Genomic DNA, 23,016 nt, shown 5'->3' with positions numbered 1-23,016 from the left:
ACTAACCATATTTGGTTTATATCAAACATGGAATGCATCACTAGATGGCAGGGCAACATGAGAACAAAATTCCACAACATTTGGGATCCATAACACAACTATTAAAGCACTCCAATTCCAGGCACCAATTGGGGATGAATAATAACCTACATGCTAATGTTTACAACCTCTACCCCAGGGGCTCACCCCTTTCCTCCCCTATCCTCCTCAACATCCACACCACACATAAAGCTTTTGTTTAGGGAGCAGTTTGCCAATTATATTAATATAGTTTGTACCCAAAAATCTATTTTCTCTATTACATAATCACTTTTGGGCCACAGAATAACTAGTTTTGTACCAGAAAATGAAAACAGTGTGATATGAAAATGATCTTTAGCTGCTGAAATAGTTTTGTGCCACAAAATATATAAAAATATAAAATACAAAACTCGAAACACAAATTGTACTAATTTTCAGAAATTAATCAGACTGAAAACTCTGTATTGTAATGTTTGTTTTATCGCTAACAATAAACATTGTCCAATGCGATTATTGGGGTTCCAACGCACAAAGAGATTTAATAGCAAAAGATAGCAGGATTTACAGCAAGCCATTATGATGCAGAAAAGGTATAACATAATACGGGAAAGTATAAACCGAATACATTACATTATGCCAGCGCTCCCTGGGCCCAGGTCCATCTTCATCTTTGTAGTCAGGAAGAGAGAAAGAAAACACAGGCCCAGGGAGTTTATATGCAGCTTGAATTAGCAAAAACAGTGATGATGTCACAAATATACACAGATAACACTAAGAGAGGTCTTCATCGGTCCAGGGTTAACAATGTTCCAGTAGACTGCTGGCCATAGGTCAGTTCATTTGATCTTTTCCAAGGGTGGGGAGCAACTTACTCCATCTGTTGCCTATGTGTCTTCCCTCTGAATAACCAGTTTAAACTGACCCATAAACAAAGTACTTTTGAGTATTAATGCAATCGCTACTTTGTCGAAACCGGGTTAATGCTGGTGAAATAAGCTTTGATATGAGAACAAACTCTTTATCTTTTAGAGGACCTGAACCATAAATACCTTAACTTTAATATTATCTATGTATAATTAAACTCTAACACATTTTACTAATAAATTTGGATTGGAACCTTAATAATTCTGTATTATTTACAGTGTAAGAGTGAATGTTGTAAATGTGTGTGTCATTGATCCGTGCGATTGCGTCACTACACGTGGCGTACTAATCGCAATCGCACGGTAAATCAATATTAATCGATTTAGTTTACTTCAGCCAATTATTTGACTTCCACAGTATGATCAACAATATATATGTATGTATAGATTATATCAAATATAAATGTAATAATTAAAAAACACAAACCAATTAAAATATTTTATTGTAAGCAGGTCTTAAACACATGGTCCAGGAGTGTCAGAACTATAGGGTCTGTCTTCCGATTCAAACCTGCCAACATAAAAAAGAATGGAAATGACAATGATCATTTAAAACAACGCTTCCCAGCCATTGTTGCAGTTGTGACCTGCTGATACAGATACCTCATGATTTGTTTTCTGTGACAAACCAACGTTAAAATATTGAAATAAATAAAACCAGAACTATTATTAAATATGAGTATGTTTAAAAACCAGAGTGAAGTCTAGCTAATTTCTTTAATCCTTAACTGTATTTTATTTGTAAATGAAACACAATGGCATCTATTTAGCTTTTTATATGTTTCCCTTGTTACTTTAACTTCTTGTGAGGCATTCACTGCGGCTTTGTGACACACATATATGCCCTGGAACCAGGTATTGAAATCACTGAACACACTTATTGCTTTTATAAAGATGATAATGAGTCAGGACCACAGATCTTTATGGGAAAGGGAAAGATTTGGGGGAAGGCAAAGGTTATGTAAGGAGGCAAAAAAGATAATCCAGGCCTGATTGTTACACACACTAGTAACGTTGGAATGTCAATGTGTTGTGCGTGTGTTTACTTTCACTACTTATTTCACTTTTATTCTAGTTTAAAAACCTGTAACATATGAAATACACGTGCTGTAGGCAGGGCCGGATTAAGGGAATGGAGGCCCCTGGGCTAAGGGGGCCTCCATCCCCCCGTGAGCAGGGCTGCCAAGAGGAATTCACGGCCCGGGTACAACAAATTCATGGGGCCCCCCCTCATAGTCAAGTAAGCCCCCAAAAAAAATTGCGCCGCCTTATGGCGGTGGAAAAAAAATCAGGGGTGTGGTCATACATTCAGGGGCGTAGCAATGCGTCGTTGGGGCGTGGCTAGCCTAACAACGGTGCAAATTTTTGGGGGTGTGTGGTCATACATTTGGGGCGTGGCAATGCGCCGTTGGGGCGTGGCTAGCACATCAAAATCACTAGGTCCTGAATTCACCAGAACGTCACATATGTCCCAGCACTCCTGACTTTTAAGACATCTACCACCACAGTGTAGTATACAAAGAATGCAGTGTGTACACATACAGTTCAGTCTTGGCCTGTACCTTACATTGGGCACGACACTCACCAAAAATTCCCATTGTCCCTACTAGAATCACAACATTTCACACACTCTGCTGCTCTCTCCTACCTGTTCTTCTCCATTTCACCACCTGTAGCTGCATGTTTCTTTAGTTGCGGCTTTGTCTGCATCCTGGAATGTTGAAGGACCTATTTGGGGGAAAAAATGGCTACATTTAGAAAATTACAGCCAGACGCAGCGTTAAATCAATAGCACCCACGATTAATAATTAGGCCTTCCCCCCAACATTAAAATAATAGTATTCACATTTATTAAATAAACCTATTTCCCTTCCTGCAAACAGCCTAGCAATACCTATTTCCCGCAACCATCACTGCCATTAATAAATTCATAGTCACATTTAATAAATAGACCTCATTCTCCCTAAACTCACCCCCATATTCAATAGCCCCCAAACCACCCCAATTAATAGTCCCCATTATTAAATGTGCCTCTCCCCTTTTTTTTTTTAACTCTGTGCTTCTCTCCCCTTTTTTATTTATTCTGTTTCTCTCCCCTTTTTATTTTAACTCTGTGCTTCTCTCCCTTTTTATTTATTCTCTTTCTCTCCCCCTTTTCAACTATTCTGTTTCTCTCCCCTTTTTTATTTATTGTTTCTCTCCTTTTTTATTTATTGTTTCTCTCCTTTTTTATTTGTTGTTTCTCTCCCCTTTTTTATTTATTGTTTCTCTCCTTTTTTATTTATTGTTTCTCTCCTTTTTTATTTATTGTGTCTCTCCCCTTTTTTATTTATTGTTTCTCTGCCCTTTTTTATTTATTGTTTCTCTCTACTTTTTTATTTATTCTCAGCCTCTCTCCCCCGTTGTTTTACTCTCCCTTCTTTATAGCACTGTCCCTTTCCACCCCTTGCCTCTCCGTTTCTTTACTTACATCCTGTCAGCTTCTTTCTTTTTCTCTTCTTCTCTTCTGTCTTCTCTTCTTTCTTCTAGCTGTGTCTTGTCCGGCGCTCTTCACTGACTGACGGGCGTGACTTGATGACGTCACACCCGACAGTCAGTGTGAATGGAGAAGAGGAGAGGAGGGACGCGGCGCCGCGCTCACGTATTTTTTTTTCTTGTTTTGTTTTATTGTTCCAGTTCCCCCCACCAACAAACCGACCTGACCCCCCCCCCCACCCGCCGCGGAGAAAAAAAAAATACATTAAAAAAAAGCAAGATAAAAAAAAAAAAAAATTAAAATTACAAATTAGAACCGAGGGCCGGGCGGGGCACCCTGGCAAGCCGGGCCCGGGTAAAATGTACCCGCTCCCCCCCCCCCCTCTCGGCGGCCCTGCCCGTGAGGGCCCCCCCCTCCCCCCGTGATCGGAGCTGCCCTCCTTTACTGAGGAGATCTCGTGAGAGTGAGACTCACGAGATCTCCTCAGTAAGGAGACTACAGCGCGCCGAAGAAGGACTGCAGGGAAAGTGCTCAGCAGCACTGATCGCGCCGGGGGTGCCCCGCCCCCGACCGATCAATACTGCTGCTGAGCACTTTCAAGGGCCCCCTGGATGCCATAGGCCCCTGGGCTGTAGCCCAGTTAGCCCTATGGTTAATCCGGCCCTGGCTGTAGGTCATATATGAAGTGTGAAACAACCAAAGTGCAGTGTGAAATCCTCTTTGGTGGTGCTGTGTCATTTGTGCAGGTGCTCTTAAATTTCTGCCAAAGCAGATGAATTTGCAAAGCAAGGCAGTGGCATTGGCGCAGGAGCATGTGTATTCAGGAGTTCTTTATTTATGCACAGGTGAGTTAATCTATTTGGTTGGGTCTGCTCTAAACTATATATATATATATATATATATATATATATATATATATATATATATATATATATATGTTCCAAAGAAAATTACTACCAAAGCAAGAACAGATTTTATTGAATGTATTCTGCCAAAACAAATGCAAGGATAGCGTTACCTATCACTACACTCACAAGGCATCAGTGTAAACATTATAACTGAAGTACAGCGAGCTCAATAATTACTGTGTTGGATGTAAGGCAGGACAAATGCACCAGTTGCTGTACAGTTAATTCTCCTCTTTATATTAGCAACACAAACCAGGATAGATGTGATGTCACCAGTGTGGAGACGGCTGGAGGGAGTGGTGAACTGGGAGCTGTCACTCCTCCATGGTGCTGATTAGTTGGGAGCTAGACCGTACACCTGTCCTTGTTGAAACTCCCTCAACCCATCAATTCTCTTCATTAACGGCCTCTGGTATCTGGGGATGGAAGGATACACACTAGCTCACAGCTGAAGAGAGGAGGGGGAGGATGATATAGGAGCGCAATGTTCTGGCCTTGGACTGCCAGCAACAACCAATAGTACCATCTTGCTTATGGGATCTCAGGTTTTCAATCACCAGCCAGGACACAATGACATTTGCAGGATTGTTATTTTATTAGGAATTTGGAACAAAGGATTCGGGACTTGCTCTTGAAAAGTATATTCTCTCCGGTCAGCATGATCTATCCCTTCCCAGCTTACCATAACCCGGTATTGGGTATCAGGCCCGTGATCTCCTGCTTCAGTCTGCTAACTCTGCTGCTGTTTTGTGATATAGGGAGCTGCAGACGGGTGTCCCCGGGTTCCCCTGCTCCACAGTTGACCGATCTGAGATCTCAGATTACCGGGGTGGAGGAACTGCTGGAAGAATTCCGAAAACAGCTACAGCAGCAAAGGCAGCAGCCGGAGCACGAAGAGGACACACTATCCGTGCAGGAGGAGAAACAGGAATGGCAGAGTAAGAACAGACACAGGCAGCACGGGAATGGAAAGGATGCTCAGGAAGGTACAGAGGAGGAGGCTATGCAACAGCAGCTGCAAGAAGTGGGTGTCCGGCCTTCCGGAGATATAGGAGAGGATCTGTGTAACTTTAACCAGCTGGAGGACTATATTATTCGTACTAAGGACTCATTAGAGGCCGGAGCCACCTTCCTGAAGGCCCAGACCGAGGTGTACAGCTGGAAGCAGTGCCTCGAAGTGTGCTGTTCACAGCCCAGCTGCTCTGCGGCCGTCGTGGAGAGATCAGGCCGAGGTCTAAGTTGCTTTCTCTTCGACTGTACTCATCGAGGGCGGAATGTCTGCCAGTTCTCCCCGCACAGAGATTACAGCAGTTACACCATGACCGTGCGCAATGCTTCCTCCGGGTGGGCTGGATGGACTCCTCTGCGCACGTTAACCAGCAACCTGGGTAACACTGCAAATCTGCGGCCTTTATGTATCCATGTGTTTATTATCTAGTTTCCTATTTTCTTTCACATGTCTGAAGTTTCTATTAAGGTATACATTATTTACTATTTATTTAAATTAATTGAATCAGGTTAGAAATTAAATGAGATCAATAATCATATAAAGCAAGTTTCTCTATATAGAAGTGTTATCCAAAATATACATGCACAGTCTTTACAGGCTTCTAAGAAGTGAGACCTTTTGGACAATATTTCATCATGGGGAACCATTTTTCAAAAACACAGTAGCTTGTTATGTAAAAGGCATGAGAACAGGGGAGGGCTGGCAAATTTAGCAAATACAGCACCACTGCGGACGCATTTTTGACAGCGCCGCGGCTACTGGATATAGTACAGGGGCACTTCTTTAGCGGAGGGGAGGTGTTTCTGGAAACCCCCCACCACAACAAAGCTAGACTCGGCAGTCTATCAGGAACATTTTAAAGGAAAAAAATGCAAGTGGCCCAGTGACTCAGCCCAAGGTAGCCCACTATGGGACCGCCCCCCCCAGCCAGCCCCTGCATGAGAATCAATCTGTCTGAGCATAAAATGACTAGTAACATATCAGAACATTTAGCAGTTAGATTTTTAACAAAGTTAGCTACTATAACATGCATATATCTCACCTATATTTTCTCCTGTTAGGATAGGAAAATGTTACATGTACATTTGTGAATTTCAGAAGATGTTGTTTATCAGCCTTTATAGTAGGCCTGTTGGCCCTTTAGCAGTTATTCAAGTAAAATATAAGGAGATAGCAGGTCCCCAAGACGTTGTCTAGTAGTCTTGTGCATTAATATGATCATACAAGTGCATTTTTAAGGTCTTGTAATTTAAGGTGCATTATTCCTTATACTATACTGTTTATTGAAGCAGACATGCACATATACTGAATTGCATGCGGCTTGCAGGTAGTCCTGTTAATAAATTAATGTAACCAACAACAATAAACAAGGACCCACGGCGCTAAAATGTATGAAGGATAAATCAAACCAATCCAATGCTCTCCAAAGAAGAAATTCTAATAAAGGTTTATTATATAGGCTAAATGAGAGAAAAAGGGTTGAGTAAGCCCAAGTAAAACAGGTTTGAATAATGAATACTAAAAATGCAATTAAAAAATAACTGAAAAATAGTCGATAGAGTAAATCTAGGAAAATTCCAAAAAAAACTCCAGTAGATATATACAGAAAAAGTCACAATAGAATCGATGAATGCATGCACAAAAATGTCAGTAACGTCTAACTCTCCCAATCGGCATTAAACCTTTGCCTCTATAAATACAACCAGCTTGATCTGCAACCTATGGATATCGCTTTGTTCCAAATTAGCATATTGATACATCTGTAATGATACAGGAAATGTTTACACAGCATACTAATTATTCTTGTGAATCTTGTGCACACAACAAAGGGGTGACAGTGTATTTAGGGGTTATCCATTTTTTATTTATTTTTATAAATGTTACCATTTCCATATTTTTTTCTTATATTTTCTATTACAATTTCACAGACAGCACTGAACAAATGGTTACACAATATACTAAAACATAGGCAGTTAGGGGTTTCAGTGGTCCAGCTTTTGGCTGTATTCCAGTGGATCACAATTAGATGAAAGTGCTATCAGGCAGTTCTGGTACACTTACACCACTTTTTGTCCAGTGGTTGCTGTATGTGGGTGACTATTCATCCTCCTTTTTTAAAAAACCAAACCAAGAAAAAATGTAACAAAACCATTGTTTGTTATCAGAATGTATTGCCTTGGTATTTGAACATCTAGATGAGTGATGGTGCTAATGACATGTACAGAAGACAAACATAAGTTAAGCAGATCCTGCTGAAGAACTTTTTTACACAGCTATTTAGCACATGCAGGGTGCACAAGCGTTTACAGTCATCTGGGCTACCAATAGTCACAGAGAGCACTCACATGTGTTTTCTCCTAGTACATTCTAACAAAAATAAGCGTCCAAGAGGCTTTAAGCACCATTTATAAGGCATGCAATATTTCTTGATGCCTGCTAATTGACTCTTTTATGTTTCACAAGTGATTGGCACTAATTATTAGCCGAATATTTGGTGAATTGGGAATGATTTGCACATTAAATTGCCAACCGCAAATCGTTGGAATTTGTTAAAATTTCCTAATCAGCCCAATTGATACACTCATATCTAATCATGTGAAAATGTTTGTCTCTATTATGTTTTTTGAATATTCTATTAATGTTCCTGTGTCTCATTTCTACTCACTTTTTTGCCTTTTGCTACAGATGTCATGTTGAACCCTATGTCTACTCTGTTTCATTGTTTATGGAACACCATCTTGACCACCTGTATTGATAGCTGAAATACAATATAATAAACTTAGTTACCAGTGTTTTGCTGTCCGCTCTGTAATAATCTTGTTATTTGTGTACTGATTGCACAAGCTATTACCTATGTAGACGATTTACAATCTTTCACTGCTTCTAACACTGTTGAGAGACAACAAACACAAACTGGCACATACAGGTTTGTTTGTCTCTTTTAATTGGAAGGGGTAGTTACAGCAATTATTTTCACTATGTGGGTTTTTCCTTTGTACAGTTGCTGTATATGAAGAGCTTCCAACACCATCTCTAATTAGAAAGGACATGATAACTAATGTATCTCTATTCTTCCAAAATATGTGGCCCCGTTAAGAATATATCAGAATTGTAGATTAAAAGCAGTTGCATAGAGATACATCGTATTTTATGTAAATATGTAGAGCTCTATGTAATTCATCAACATATACAGCATATATTCACAAACGTCAAATAATAATTTGACAAAACAAACATCCATTTGCTGAAATTCAACAGATGGCATAGCAGATGGTGATATACCCGATACATAGTTTACTGCTGGTGTAATATATCCACACTGATGTACTGTACAAAATATGTTTTCAATATGTTTAGTATTGAACTCTGTTACTGAAAAAATGCGCAAAACTGTGTAATATTTGATACAGTTACAGAGGGTTGTAACAAATAACGTTTAACTAAACTTTACATTAAGGCACAAAGGATTTTATTTATTAAGATGCGATCAGCCATAAAATGTCCATTGCATGATTTATGAATGGTTCACCATTACCCATTTAATGTTGCTTAAAGCAGACCCCATATATTAATATGGGGTCTGAGAAGTTCTCCAATTTATTAAGCTGTGAAAAGCTTTACTTTTCACTGCAAGGTAACACTATCTCAGGATGTTGTGACCGGTCATTGTCAATGGGATCCAGCTGCAGCCTCTCCGACATTGCTGGATTCCTCCTATGGAAGTGCTATGCGCATTTCACTTTCTCCATTCACCGGCAGCGATAGGTTTCCAGAAAATAGTAAAAATAGTTTGCAGGGGAGGGCATACTTTGCCGAGGTGCCCACCATGGTGCATATTGATTGACACAGCATGACCTTAATAAATAGACCCCAGAGTATTTTATTTGTATTTGGTAAATTTCTGCCTATATATTAAAGAACATTCATGACACTAACTGTAACATGCAACATGTGATTATTTCCTTTGTAGAAAGTGACAAGCCACCCAACAGCAATGCAGGACAAGATGTGGTACTCCAGTTGCCTGTGGACTGGGTTATATTGGACGGACGTGAAAGCAGTGATGACCATGCTATTATACTATATGAGTGGACTCTGCTTCGAGGAGATCCATTAGTTGACATGAAGGTATTTTGAATTAAACATTTAAGGGGAATCTAAGACACGTATAACAGGTTAGCTCTACATATCCCACAGCTGGAGTTCCCTACGTGGCCAGAAAACACTATCTTGTACTGTCTTGCATGGTTCTACCTGTGTGGAACTGCAGTGATATGTGCAATTATTCTGCTGCAATTAGCTTTATTACATAAATATACTTTGTGCAGCAATATAAAATATCAGTGGATCTACAGAGTTGGGTAGAGCTGATTGCCTTTGTGATGGACTGCATAATGTAAGGAACTATGGGAGAGAGGCCTAGTATCACGAGTGACCACTAACTGTCACTACAGAGTCAGGATAATTCTAGTTGTTGGCTTGTATGCTCTGTTGTTCTTTGCAGCCCAAAACAAGATCAATGCTGTAGCCTACTTTAGATAATTAGTTTACAACAATAATTGTAATTTTAAACCATGTTAGTTTTTCATAAAGTGGGCACTGAAAACTGCATAATATTTGGTGCAAATATTTATTTTTCTAATGGCTACATTATTGTATACCAAATATACATGTAATATTATGTTAGGCTGTCATATTGGGAACTCTAAAGCCACACATGTACAGTCATTGCCAAAAGTTTTGAGAATGACACAAATATTGGTTTTCACAAAGTTTGCTGCTTCAGTGGTTTTAGAACTTTTGTCAGATGTTGCTATGGTATACTGAAGTAAAATTAAAAGCATTTCACAAGTGTCAAAGGCTTTTATTGACCATTGCATTAAGTTTATGCAAAGAATCAATATTTGTAGTATCGACCCTTCTTTTTGAAGACCTCTGCAATTTGTCCTGGCATGCAGTTAATCAACTTCTGGTCCACATACTGCCTGATGGCTGCCCATTCTTGCCTAATCAATGCTTGGAGTTTGTCAGAATTTGTTTGTCCACCGCCTCTTGAGAATGCACCACAAGTTCGCAATGGAATTAAGGTCTGGGGAATTTCCTGGCGATGGACCCATGATTTGGATATTTTGATCCCCAAGCCACTTAGTTATCACTTTTGCCTTATGGCACGGTGCTCCATCATGCTGGAAAAGGCATTGTTGGTCACCAAACTGTTCTTGGATGGTTGGGAGAAGTTGCTCTTGGAGGATGTTTTGGTACCATTCTTTATCTTTATTCATTGCTGTGTTCTTAGGCAAAATTGTGAGTGAGCCCACTCCCTTGGCTGAGAAGCAACCCCACACATGAATGGTCTCAGGATGCTTTACTGTTGGCATGACACAGGACTGATGGTAGTGCTCACCTTTCCTTCTCCGGACAAGCATTTTTCCAGATGCCCCAAACGATCTGAAAGGGGATTCATCAGAGAAAATGACTTTACCCCAGCCCTCAGCAGTCCAATCCCTGTACCTTTTGCAGAATATCAGTCTATCCATGACTTTTTTCCTGGAGATAAATGGATTCTTTGTTGGCCTTCTTGACAGCGGGCCATCCTCCAAAAGTTTTCACCTCACTCTGCGTACAGATGCACTCATACCTGCCTGCTGCCATTCCTGAGCAAGCTCTGCACTGGTAGTGCCCTGATTCAGCAGCTGAAGCAACTTTAGGAGATGGTCCTGGCGCTTGCTGCAAATTCTTGGGTGCCCTGAAGCCTTCTTCACAACTATTGAACCTTTCTCCTTGAAGTTCTTGATGATCTGATAAATGGTTGATATAGGTGCAATCTTACTAGCAGCAATATCCTTGCATGTGAAGCCCTTTTTGTGCAAAGCAATGATGACTGCACATGTTTCCTTGCAGCTAACCATGGTTAACAGAGGGAGAACAATGATTTCAAGCGCAACCCTCCTTTTAAAGCTTCCAGTCTGTTATTCTAACTCAATCATCATGACAGAGTGATCTCCAGCCCTTTCCTCGTCAACACTCTCACCTGTGTTATCGAGAGAATCACTGACCTGATGTCAGCTGGTCCTTTTGTGGCAGGGCTGAAATGCAGTGGAAATGTTGTTTTTGGGATAAAGTTCATTGTCATGGCAAAGAGGGACTTTGAAATTAATTGCAATTCATCTGATCGCTCCATGACATTCTGGAGTATATGCAAATTGCCATCATAAAAACTGAGGCAGCAGATATTGTGAAAACTATTATTTGTGTCATTCTCAAAACTTTTAGCAAAGGTGGAGATGCAGAGGCAAGGGAGAAGAGGAGAGACGGCGGCAGCGGTCTAGTGATGAAAAGGAGAAATGTGGGGGCGGGGGGCAGAGGTAAACAGAAGGAAGAGGACATGAGGATAGAGGGCCCTGCTACAGGGAGCTTACAATCTAAGGGATTGTTCCTTGAGAGTTGCGTTCCACCAAAGTCTAATGGGAACATTTATCAAGCTGCGAGTTTCCGGTGGGTTTGAAAAGTGGAGACGTTGCATATGGCAACCAATCAGATTCTAGCTATCATTTTGTAGACTGTACTAAATAAATAATAACTAGAATCTGATTGGTTGCTATAGTCAACATCTAAAATTTTCAAACCCGCCGAAAACTCGCAGCTTGCTATATTTACTTCTAAATGAGTGAGCAAGTGAGCATAACTGTTGATGTCAAAAAAGTTGGCAAGCAGATCTTGCTGTCCTTCTGTAGATCAGGTCAAAGAAGTGACTTAGGGGGGTATTCAATTGTTAGTGTTAACGCTAAAAAATGAGCGCTCAAAAAATATTACCGTTTTGTGCTCGAAAAGCGTTAATACAGTAGTTTACTCACGGAATTTCAGCTCGCCGCTCAGGGAGCGGCGAGCTGAAATTCCGTGAGGTATTACCGTATTAACGCTAAGATTTTTGGAGCGCTCGTTTGAGAGCGTCAACGCTAACAATTGAATACCCCCCTTTGTGTCATAATGGGAGCAAGGTGTTTGTTGTTTTTAAGCCAATTGTATTTTACTTTCCCTGTGCTGGTAATTTAAAGCTAACTTATCTTGCAATCTCTGGATTACCTGGGGGAGGCCTATGTTTTGCACCCAAAGCTCTGTCACCGAATTCAAGAAATCTTCCTTTTGAGGTGAAAAGTCACCTCATTATTATGTATTATTTTTTTAAATAATTTATAAATTATTAGGAACAGGGTCAATAATATATTTTTCTTTTAAAAAAGCGAGATAGTTGAGCACTGTTTATTTCACAGTAGAACATTTTATACAGGTCTGTTTCTATATTTTAAACAAGAGATATATGTTTATTTGCATCTGCAGAAATGAGCGGCATTCATTTGCAGCTCTAACTGAGTAAAGTGCAGCCAGCCAAACAACCAGCTTGTATTGAATTACACAAGTTATTAAAATAAGAACAAATGATCACATATTAGAGCCAATGAACTATGAAAGGCAAAGGTTAAAGTTTAGTCACGGCAGGATTTTTAACAATGATTCTTTGTGCTGTGCCTTTAGACATTGTCTAGCTATTGTAAGGTGCAATAAAAATGTGCCTTGCAAACTACAATCTATTGGAAAAGCGACCCATATTCATGTATGAGATAATCAAAATGCTGTATTGCTTCTAAAAATGTGTCACACTTGTGGCCGACTCCACTTTAATAAGAAGTTAATATTTTACTATTGGGCGTCGTAATATCATACTTGCCTGTTCCTCCAGAACATCTGGGAGTCTCCCAAATCTCTGCACAGTTCTCCTGGACTCCCGTGAGAGTAGGCCAGTGCAAAGTTTTCATTACTGTAATTGCCAGTAATGCACGTATTAATATAGTTGTGAGGATATTATGTAACCTTATGGTTAATTGATTCAGCGCCCAAGTTTAGGGTTATTTAGTGTGGTCACCCATGTAGCTTTAACCTAAGCTTTATAACACTGTTCTTTTTTAATGTTCTTAAGTAATTAAATTCAGGATAATCTACAGTAAAGGTTTAGATACATTCATGTAAACGGTGTAAAAATGAAATTATTTAGAACAGGTTTGCATTGCAAAGGATATGTAAACACAAGTAAGTACACTGAACTCTACAGTATCACAGTGCTGACAAGAAGAACAGATGGTGTTATATAAATAAAGGTTATGCATCTGCAGAAACATAGTTCCAGTTATAGTATACTGCTTAGAAACAAATAATTTTTCTCCCTTAACTTCTTGATAATGTATATTGTAAACTGGAAAATGTCTATAACAATTACTATTTGTATTGTATATACTTGTCACACAATGTACCCACATAAATAAGAGTAATCTCAATAAATTTGTTTGTTGTAAAACATAGTATAAATTAAAAGTGAATGTGATCATGGTTGGATTTGACATACTGTAGGTCTCACTGGGAGTTTTTTTTAACTTTTTTTTTTCTAGCTTTTTTCCCCCTAAAAAAACAAACAAACAATGAGGGGGTGAGGCTTTTGGGGCCTTAGAGCCCTGCCCTGGCTCTAGTCTATTGGGTCCAGCCATGCCTAAAGGGGTTTTTGGAGGTGATTACTATAATGTCAGGGACAAATGCAGGATTTGTAGAAAGGGGTTTCCACGCCACACCACCAGTGGGCATAACCAGCATTCATGGGGGCGTGGCTATAATTCTAGACAGTGCTTGGCTGCTCTCCAACTTTTCCTATCCCCATCATATACATGGGCAGTGCTGCGTGCACTAGTGTTCGATACACACAGCTCCCCCTTCACAAGTAGAGCTGTGTGAAGCAGGACATACCTCCCAACTGTCCCTACAGTCAGGACAAATTCCTAAGTGTGTCAGAATAGTTGGCAGACTGTCCTTCTCTCTCCTACCTGTTCTTGTTGCTTTCACTACTTGTTGCCGCTGCTCGTGTCCAAAGCTCAGTTGCTCCTTGTCTGGATGCTGGAATGTTGGGTCCCTGTTTGGATAAGGGCAGGTACATGATAAAGGAATCCCAGCAATGAGTGAACACAGTAGGCCTCCCTCCCTCAAATCAGCCCGACATTAAATAAAAAGCACCTATGTTTAATAATTAGGCCTTCCAACAGCCAACCCAGACAGTAAATTAATGTCAAACACATTTAATAAAAAGATCAATTTCCCCCAGACAACCCCAACATTAAATTAACCGTATTTACATTTAATAAATAAATCTATTTCCTCACAAACCTTAAATAATTAGAATTCACTTTTAAGAAATAGCTCTCCTTTTTCCCAAACTCAGCCACACTTTCAATTAATAGCACCCAAACCACCCCAGCATTAAATGAATAGTCCTATCACCCCACCCTTAATAGGTCTGCCCTAACCCCATTGTTAAATTAAATATCCCCAACCGTTACCCCACCAATAAATTAAAAGCTCCCACTCTCAACCTATATTAAAATTAATATTTCACACCCCATCCACATCACATAAAATACCCCCCTACACTTACATTAAAATATCTGTTCCCCCGCCCCAACCCTTATTACAAGCCCCCTCTATGTTTACATAGTTGTACTGTTGTACTTATACATTAAATCCCCTCACTTACATTAAAAGCACACGAGAACCCCCTCCACACACACACACACACACACACACTCACATTTACACACTCACACACTTACCCTCTTCATCAAGTTCTGTGTCTTGTGTCCTCCTGCTGTAAACATAAGACACGCAGGCAGGGGGAGAGAAATGGGTGGGGACAAACAGCATGGGGGAGCAAGGGGCAGGGACACACAGCAGGGGAGAGATGGCTGTGAACAGTGTAGGCAGAAACTATCTGCACACCAGCTGCAAAGTGGCTGGTCCTGGAGGCGGGGTCCGACCACTTCAAGCAAGCAGTGCCGCAAACTGGGAGAGGGGTTTCCAGGCACTAATACACAGGGCCATAACTAAGGCTCTGCAACAGGGGCAATCGCCCAGAGTGTAACGCTGAAGGGAGGCGCAATTTAGGAATATTTTAGGTTCATTTGGTTAAAATTGAGTGCTAGAGGAGTGGCATTTGTCTTTTTCGCCCAGGCTCTAGAATTCTAAGTTACTGCTCTGCTAGGAAATTCCCCCCCCCCATCGGTTTGCTTATGAATGTGTGGGCTAGTGGTTGGTGTATTTATGTTGTGTGGGGCTGGTGATGATGGTGGGCTATTAATGTGATGTGGGATTGCTACTAAATGTGTGGTCTACTAATGTTTTTAGGAGGATACTAATGAATGGAACATGGAGTCTATTAAATGATGGGGATAATAATTTAATGTAAGGGCTCATTGGGGAAATAACCCTATTTATTTAACGTGAATACTATTAATTTAATGTTGGTCTAGTTGGGGTGAATAGACATAGAGATTGCGATTTACAGTGAGATGTACAAGAGCGTATCTTTGCGTTTTTTAGCACTGCCCATGTTCAGAAAGCGAATGTACTTAACTGCAGCTATTCAGACCTGCAACTTTTTAGCACTTATGACTTCTTACACTTGAAGACGATGAGAGAGGGAAGGGGTGCTATAATGTAGGCAATGGACATATTTGAGACATTGTATATGGATCAGACTGGAATGTAGTCACAGATATGGCAGAAAAATCGATTTTATTTGTGGGTGGTCAGGGGCAGGTGTAAGCTGACATGGATTAAGGCTTTGGGGGGCCCGGGGCACTTAAAACAGGGGGGCCCCTAAAATCTGAAATTAAGAGCATAGTGTCATCATGCACGAGAGAGCATTACAAGTAGCTGGTGAATATTAAAAAGACAATCTGACCAATTCTATCACAAAATGAATATTTATTTAACATGTATCCAAAAATAATAGTGCAAAAATAAAATGTTTTGTATATTATATGTATCTATACATACACACAAACACATATATACAATACCACAAATACATATGTATATATACATATATATATATTACAACTACTTACAGCTACCTATACTTCTTCTGGAAAGCTGGCTAGGTCCACAAAGATGTGAAGTTATGATGGCTAGATGTAATATATATTAATATTAGTACAGGTAGTTGTAAATTGTACAGGCACCTCTGTATAAAACTCATGTAATATAAAGCCATTGGGTATAAGGCTATTAGCATTGACACATCCTGCATTACGACACCTACAGCCCACAGTGTGACATAGTTCATCCAGAGGGCTCGCCTAGGTTGTCTGCACAAGAAAAATCATTGTTTCCACAAGCTAAAATACTGTACATTAAAACAATCATAAAAACCCCACATTATAATGGGTATTGACACCACACATTAAAACTAGCATTGAAACCGCACATTAAAACTAGCAATGATACTGCACATTAAAACTAACATAAAAAGAATAAACATTGATAACATAACACCAATTTTGACTATAATTGTCTGTGTGTATATATGTGTGTAGCTATGTATGTATATATATCACGCAGCAACTATGTTATGGGATCCTCTATTTTATTAATCATTATTAAAGGTAATTATCGAAGTCTGCCACTTATATTAAAACTTCAAATAGATTACACATATATATATATATATATATATATATATATATATATATATATATATATATAAATGAATGGTAGCTCCTTAATAACATCTGACAGAGGAGAGGAGACTAAAGGCTGACAGTTATGTATCCAGTCGTGTGACCCGTTTGTGACCAGATGAAGGATATCTACGTACACAAAGCTTAAAAGTTTTGCTATCTGGTACGCATACATCTGCATAAGTGTTTCCTGGGTGTTTAATATATGGAAATTCTGCGAGTTCACCCACTGTGACTCTGTTTGAGAATAAGCTGTAACTTGTATTCTACATCTACACATTGGATGTTATATTACAGTTTTTGTTTCCTGGTTTCCTCTCCACTGGTGTTTCCGGTCCTACTGTGGGTTCTTGTGTGATCCCCATATTATATCAATATACTACACTATTGTGCGCCTCCTCCTCCATTTTTCTTTTATAGGTTATTTCCATGCTACACCGCTTGGTAAAGAGGACTGGCAGCCGCCTGCACATGGGAAGTGTCTACTGAAAAGAATATAGACTTTATACTGGACTATTGGTGATTTGTTACAAGCGCCAATTGCTGTATCTTGTATTTTTAAAAATATATATAGATTATATATATATATATATATATATATATATATATATATCTCAAGCAATACACATGGTATGAGGAGTCTTCTTGATTTCTTTATATATGATTTATTTTGTGTCTAACAGTATAAATATGTACCCAGTGAAACGACTCACCTGCTTCTTTGATGTCTTGGAGGAGCTGCTGCTGCTGAACATGCGCAGCAGCTCCATTTCGCCAATATTAGACAGTACAGCAGCTCCTCCAGCAGGTGCTGCTGTGCTACTGGCACAGATTTAGAGATCGTAATGATCTCTATGCGCACACGGAGCGATTCACACACTGAGTGTGTGCATGCATCAGGGGACCCCCGCAGCCGCATCTGACAGCAACTGACAGGCAGGGGCGGATTGGGAACATAAAGTAGCCCTGGAAAAAATTCTGAAAGTGGCCTCATGGAGCCAGGACCAAATAAATGGTAGGCGGAGCCAATACAACAGTAGGTGGAGATAGCACAGATTTAGCCCTAGCCACATCAGTATTAAACAAAGCAAATGCAAACGTAGTGGTAGCCAGAATCCGCCTGTCACAGCTGGCGGAGGTAACACATAAGTAGGCGAAGCATTTCACTGGTAGGAGCAACAAACACAAGTAGGCAGAGTCAGCACACCAGTGGTTATGTAAGAGGAGCAGCTTAATCCAGCAGAAGGGAGATCCCATGATTAGCATTAATTTAATAGTAGTTGGATCTCCCACCATTTTAAAAGTCTTCCTAACGGTATAATAAAAAAAAAACATTGCCTCTGCCTACCTATATGCAAACCTTTAGGGTGTCCCAACCATGGTGGTGTGTGCCCTAACCCTCAAGAACAGGTTCCACCCTCCCAATGCCCTCTCTGCCTCTTTATAGGGTTAGTACTGTAGTGGGATTTCAAAGAAAAAACCTACATACTTTTATGTAAAACTGTGATTACTTGTAAAACACACTAGCATGAACAATTAAAAAAAAAAAAGCTTTTTTTTCTCAAATTAAACGAAAAAAGTCCCATGGATCCACCATAAAAGCTGTATTGCAATGTTTTTGTTCTGCGTGATAATTTGTCCAGTATTAGTGATACTTATGCATTACAAAGAGCATCCTAGTGACCGTCATACAATATAACGAGCCACATAGTGCCCGCCATGCAATGCAAAGAGCATTATTGTGCCCGCCATGCAATGCAAAGACCATTCATATGACCGTCATACAATACAGAGAGCATTCCTATGACCACCATAAAATACAGAGAGCATTCCAATGACCACCAAACAGAGAGCATCCTAGTGACCCCATATAATAACATGTGCATTTTTGTGACTGCCACACATACCACCCTCCTGATCATGAATTAACACCCCTTCAAAATTATTAACTCCAGCCTCATTATAACAACCCCTTCATAATCATTAACTCCTTCATGCAGTTTAATTATTAATCCTGATGTCATCAATTAAGTCTATATATATATATATATATATATATATATATATATATATAAAATGTTCCTTCGTCTCCTTCATTACCTCCCTCAATTGCATCAAAAGACTATAATGCATGCCAAGGGTGTCTGCACCAGTGTTTGTGTGCCCAGTGTCTGTACTAGTGTATGTGTGCCCAGTGTCAGCGTGCCAAGTGTCTGTACCTGTCTATGTGTCCCCAGTGTCTGTACCAGTGTATGTGTGCCCATTGTGTGTACCACTGTATGTGTGCCCAAGGTGTCTGTACAAGTGTATCTGTGCCCAGTGTCAGCGTGCCAAGTGTCTGTACCTGTGTATGTTTGCCCAGTGGCTGTACAAGTGTATGTGTGACCTGGGTGTCTGTACAAGTGTATGTGTGCCTAGTGTGTATACCAGTGTATGTGTGCCGAGTGCCAAGTGTCTGTACTTTTGTATGGGTGCCCAGTGTCATCGTGCCAAGTGTCTGTAGCAGTGTATGTGTGCCCAGTGTCAGCGTGCCAAGTGTCCGTACCTGTGTATCTGTGCCCAGTGTCAGTGTGCCAAGTGTCTGTACCTGTGTATGTGTGCCCAGTGTGTGTACCAGTGTAAGTGTGCCCAGTGTGTCTGTACAAGTGTATGCGTGCCCAGGATGCCTGTCCCAGTGTATGTGCCAGTATATGTGTGCCCAGTGTGTGTGCGCCTAATGTATATATCAGTGTATGTGTGTCCCTGTATTTCTTGAAAATTACTCACCTTAAGATTCCCAGCTGTTGTCCAGGATGGCAGGGCGCAGCCACAGGTCAGAAGAAGTGGGCCCCACCACGGAGTTTGAACAGGAGTGGCCATCAGACATGAGGTAGGGGCTGTGCACTGTATGAATAGACTGCACAGTCCCCACTTTGAAAAGGAAGCAAGGAGAGACTAATGTAGGGCCAGCTGCACATTCATTCATTCATTACTTAGGCAGACTCCGCGTCCATCCTCCCGCGTAGTACACCCGCACCAAGCGCTGACGTGCGCGCTGCGTGTACTTGGGGGGAAAAATGCCTGAGACTGCCTCTTGGCGGCGCTGTAGGGTACCCCTCCCTTTCCCTTGCGCCGACTGCCGGCACACACGCCGAGTGTATTTGAAAAAAAAATCTGCCGCTGCTGACAGGTGAGATGATGCAGGCGGCGGGGGGCCCTTGGAGAGAGGGGGGCCCGGGGCACGTGCCCCCTGTGCCCCCCCCTTAATCCGGCCATGGGTGTAAGTAGCTAATGATGCTGATGAAGAAATACCCAAACTAGAGAACCATTTATAATTAGAGGTTTGCGAGTGATCCACAGACACTTATTGGTAATTTAATAATTGCTTGGCCATAGATTAGTATTTGCTGGGAGGAATCCAATTTCTTGCGTTGTTCTAAAGAACAACGTCGTGTGCACTTTGTTACTGTTAGTATGGTAATTACAACGCGGATTTCTGCTCGAGGCTCAGGGAGCTGCAAGCTGATATCAGCCTTGAAATTACCATATTAACGGTAATAACGCACAATTGCCAATCTAACAATAATTATGCGCACCCCGAGTTCTTTAGAACAACACAGGGAACTGAATTCCCCCCTGCTGAGTGTGTTTTAGCAAAAATATATATATTTTTTTTTCCGTACGCTTGTCGGGAGGTTGTTCCTGCTGTGTTAGCTAAGTTACTCAAGATTAAATGATGCTACATAGCAATTGTGGTTATAACTTATAAAATAAAAGTTGAATATGTGTACACATGCATAAACTTGCATGTGACTGTTTCAATTGCAAGTTACACTTGTGTGAGTGTTCACTCTTTGCTCGACTTTCCCAACATTTCAGGATAAGGCAAAGCAGCATAGTGGAATCGGAAGAGCAGGTAGAGAAGCAAGTTTCTTGATTCTGGTTGGAATGTCTTGATTTTGGGGGAAGTATCTCGACAGTCAGGACTTTATTTTGACTGCAGGGACAGTTGTAAGGTATATCCTGCTTCAAGCTGCTCTGCTCGTGAAGATAGAGCCGTGTGCACCTAACACTGATGTGTGCAGTAACGCTGCTGTGTTTGAAGGGGTTAATGGGTGGTCTAGCACTGTCTAAAAAGATATTTACACCCCTTGCATGCTAAACACACAACCAAACTGGAGGCACATGCATGATCCGCATTATGCTAATTTTTTCTCGTCTACAGATAATACGCTCCTACCTACATCATGAGGCCACACCTTTTTCAGAGCCAGTTAGTTGCCATCTTCTTCTAATTGTGATATGCTCACACTTTCATACAATGAATTAATTAAAGAAGAGATTCTTGAAATTGTAACTGATTTATATTAGGCACTGTCGAAAAAAAATGCTCTTGCTAAATTATTTACTAGTTATTTCTTGCTATACCAAAGCATACATGCTAACTTTTGAGATCTCTCTTCCGGAAGGGGAGATTTCGCTGGCTATTTTTGGGGGCGTAGCCAAGCGGGACATGTCACTTATCCCCACCCCTAATGTGTTACAGTCAGTTCGGCCTATAAAAGTAAGGGGCCGCGCCATGATGATGCGTGTTCCGTATCATTAAGCCCCACCCCCACCAGTCTACTAACCATACAAGCCATGACCCGGGAAGTGGATCTGCTCTCCCGGGAGTCCAGGAGGACTCCTAAAAATTTGTGAGTCTCCCGGACATTCTGGGCGAGTAGTCAACTATGTACAAAAGTCCATCTGTTCCAGGTGTGTATCCTAAGACACATTCCCCCTTAATTCGAACATTGGTTTTTCCTTATCTATGGTACACAAGAGCTGAGAGGGACTTCCGGGGGTTTTCTTAAGGCTGTGACACATAATACCTCTTTTCAGGAGCCTAATAGGTTAAGTAATGTTTCTGACACATTTTTAGATCTGGAGATGGAAATAAAGCCAATGAAAAGTGATGTTGATTGGGAACATGAGAAATATCAAAGGTGATGGAAGGAAGATATTTTAGAAAGTAGTTTATGGGGCCGATCCAGTTTTCTGCAATGTCCTACACAGTGATTCTGGAGCTGTTGCAGATGCCCTCCAGCCCAATGTATGTTCAGATTTTGCATCATACCCCATATAGGTGCGCAGGAAAATCCACAATGTTGGGTACCGTAGTACACGGAAATGTTCTCAGGCGAACATTGCGGTGATGTTCGACCACACATTGCGGTGACGTTCCACCACACATTGCTTGAATTGATTTCCCCCTATATCTTTTTAACTATTGACATTTTTCATTACTTGATATTATAGTTAGAATTGATTGATTGAAATAACTGACATATTAACTGTTATGTTTGTTAGGTTCCTCAGCCAGGTACTTTGAAGCTGTCTCATTTGCAAGAAGGAGTGTACACTCTGCAACTGACTGTGACTGACACATCTGGTCAGAAAAACACAGACAATGTCTCTGTTAGTGTCCTCCCTGCAGAACATCACAAGTCAGGTGGGTCAGACAAATTACTTTTTTAAAACCTTTTAACATTTTTATAAAATCATACTGATCAAAACAACAGTCTCACAACATTCCATTGTTTACATAATGTTATTGTGATTTATGTCTCATTTTAGACTTCATTGTGTAATGATATTCTGCTGCAACTGCCATCAACTATAATTTTCACTCCAAATGGAGTTTATTTTACTGTTGTCAGCTTTTTTTAAAACAAAAAAAAAATGTCATGGAAACAAGGCTTTCAGCTTTATAATGGTCAGTCTTTGTGTGTTATTGGACTATTATTATGCTGGTGCTGAAAAACTCTAGAATATGTATAAATAAAACCACTCTGCTTGTGTTCTTAGTAATCCTACATTACCACCTAACCATAATACCATTTAAGTTTGCCACATTAAAATAGCTGCGGAGAAAGTGTGTGAGCGGGAGGACCAATCAGGAGCTGCAATCTCATGATTATGGTTTCTGACTTGGCCTCCTGTTTTTCCCACCATCACGCTATGAAATGCTGAAATCCACGGAATTGCATAGCAGGGGACAGGGCTTTATAGTGTGAACTGCATCATTAAGCCCCGCCTCCAAGACCCGGATGACTACTCTCCCAGGAGTCTCAGACCAAAAAGAAAAAGCCGCGCTTAATAG

At 40.6% G+C, this 23,016-nt stretch overlaps 1 protein-coding gene across 2 annotated transcripts in view; it reads left to right on the top strand.

The window, feature by feature from the left end:
• Positions 1-4,605: 4,605 nt before the first annotated feature.
• The window catches only part of LRP11 (LDL receptor related protein 11), a 498,092-nt gene continuing 479,681 nt past the window's right edge, over positions 4,606-23,016 (top strand). For both annotated transcript variants that reach the window (XR_012689692.1, XM_075203121.1), the window contains exons 1-3: positions 4,606-5,716; positions 9,308-9,465; positions 22,224-22,365. Coding sequence is in view for 1 of the 2 variants with exons in the window: in XM_075203121.1 (XP_075059222.1) it covers positions 4,987-5,716; positions 9,308-9,465; positions 22,224-22,365 (1,030 nt within the window). In the remaining variant the exon portion in view is untranslated. The remainder of the gene's footprint in view (positions 5,717-9,307; positions 9,466-22,223; positions 22,366-23,016) is intronic.

Source organism: Mixophyes fleayi, chromosome 3 (assembly GCF_038048845.1).
Source record: "Mixophyes fleayi isolate aMixFle1 chromosome 3, aMixFle1.hap1, whole genome shotgun sequence".
Classification (NCBI taxonomy): Eukaryota; Metazoa; Chordata; class Amphibia; order Anura; family Limnodynastidae; genus Mixophyes; species Mixophyes fleayi.
The sequence above is the reverse complement of the archived record's forward strand: the minus strand, read 5'-3'. Positions and strand labels throughout refer to the sequence as shown.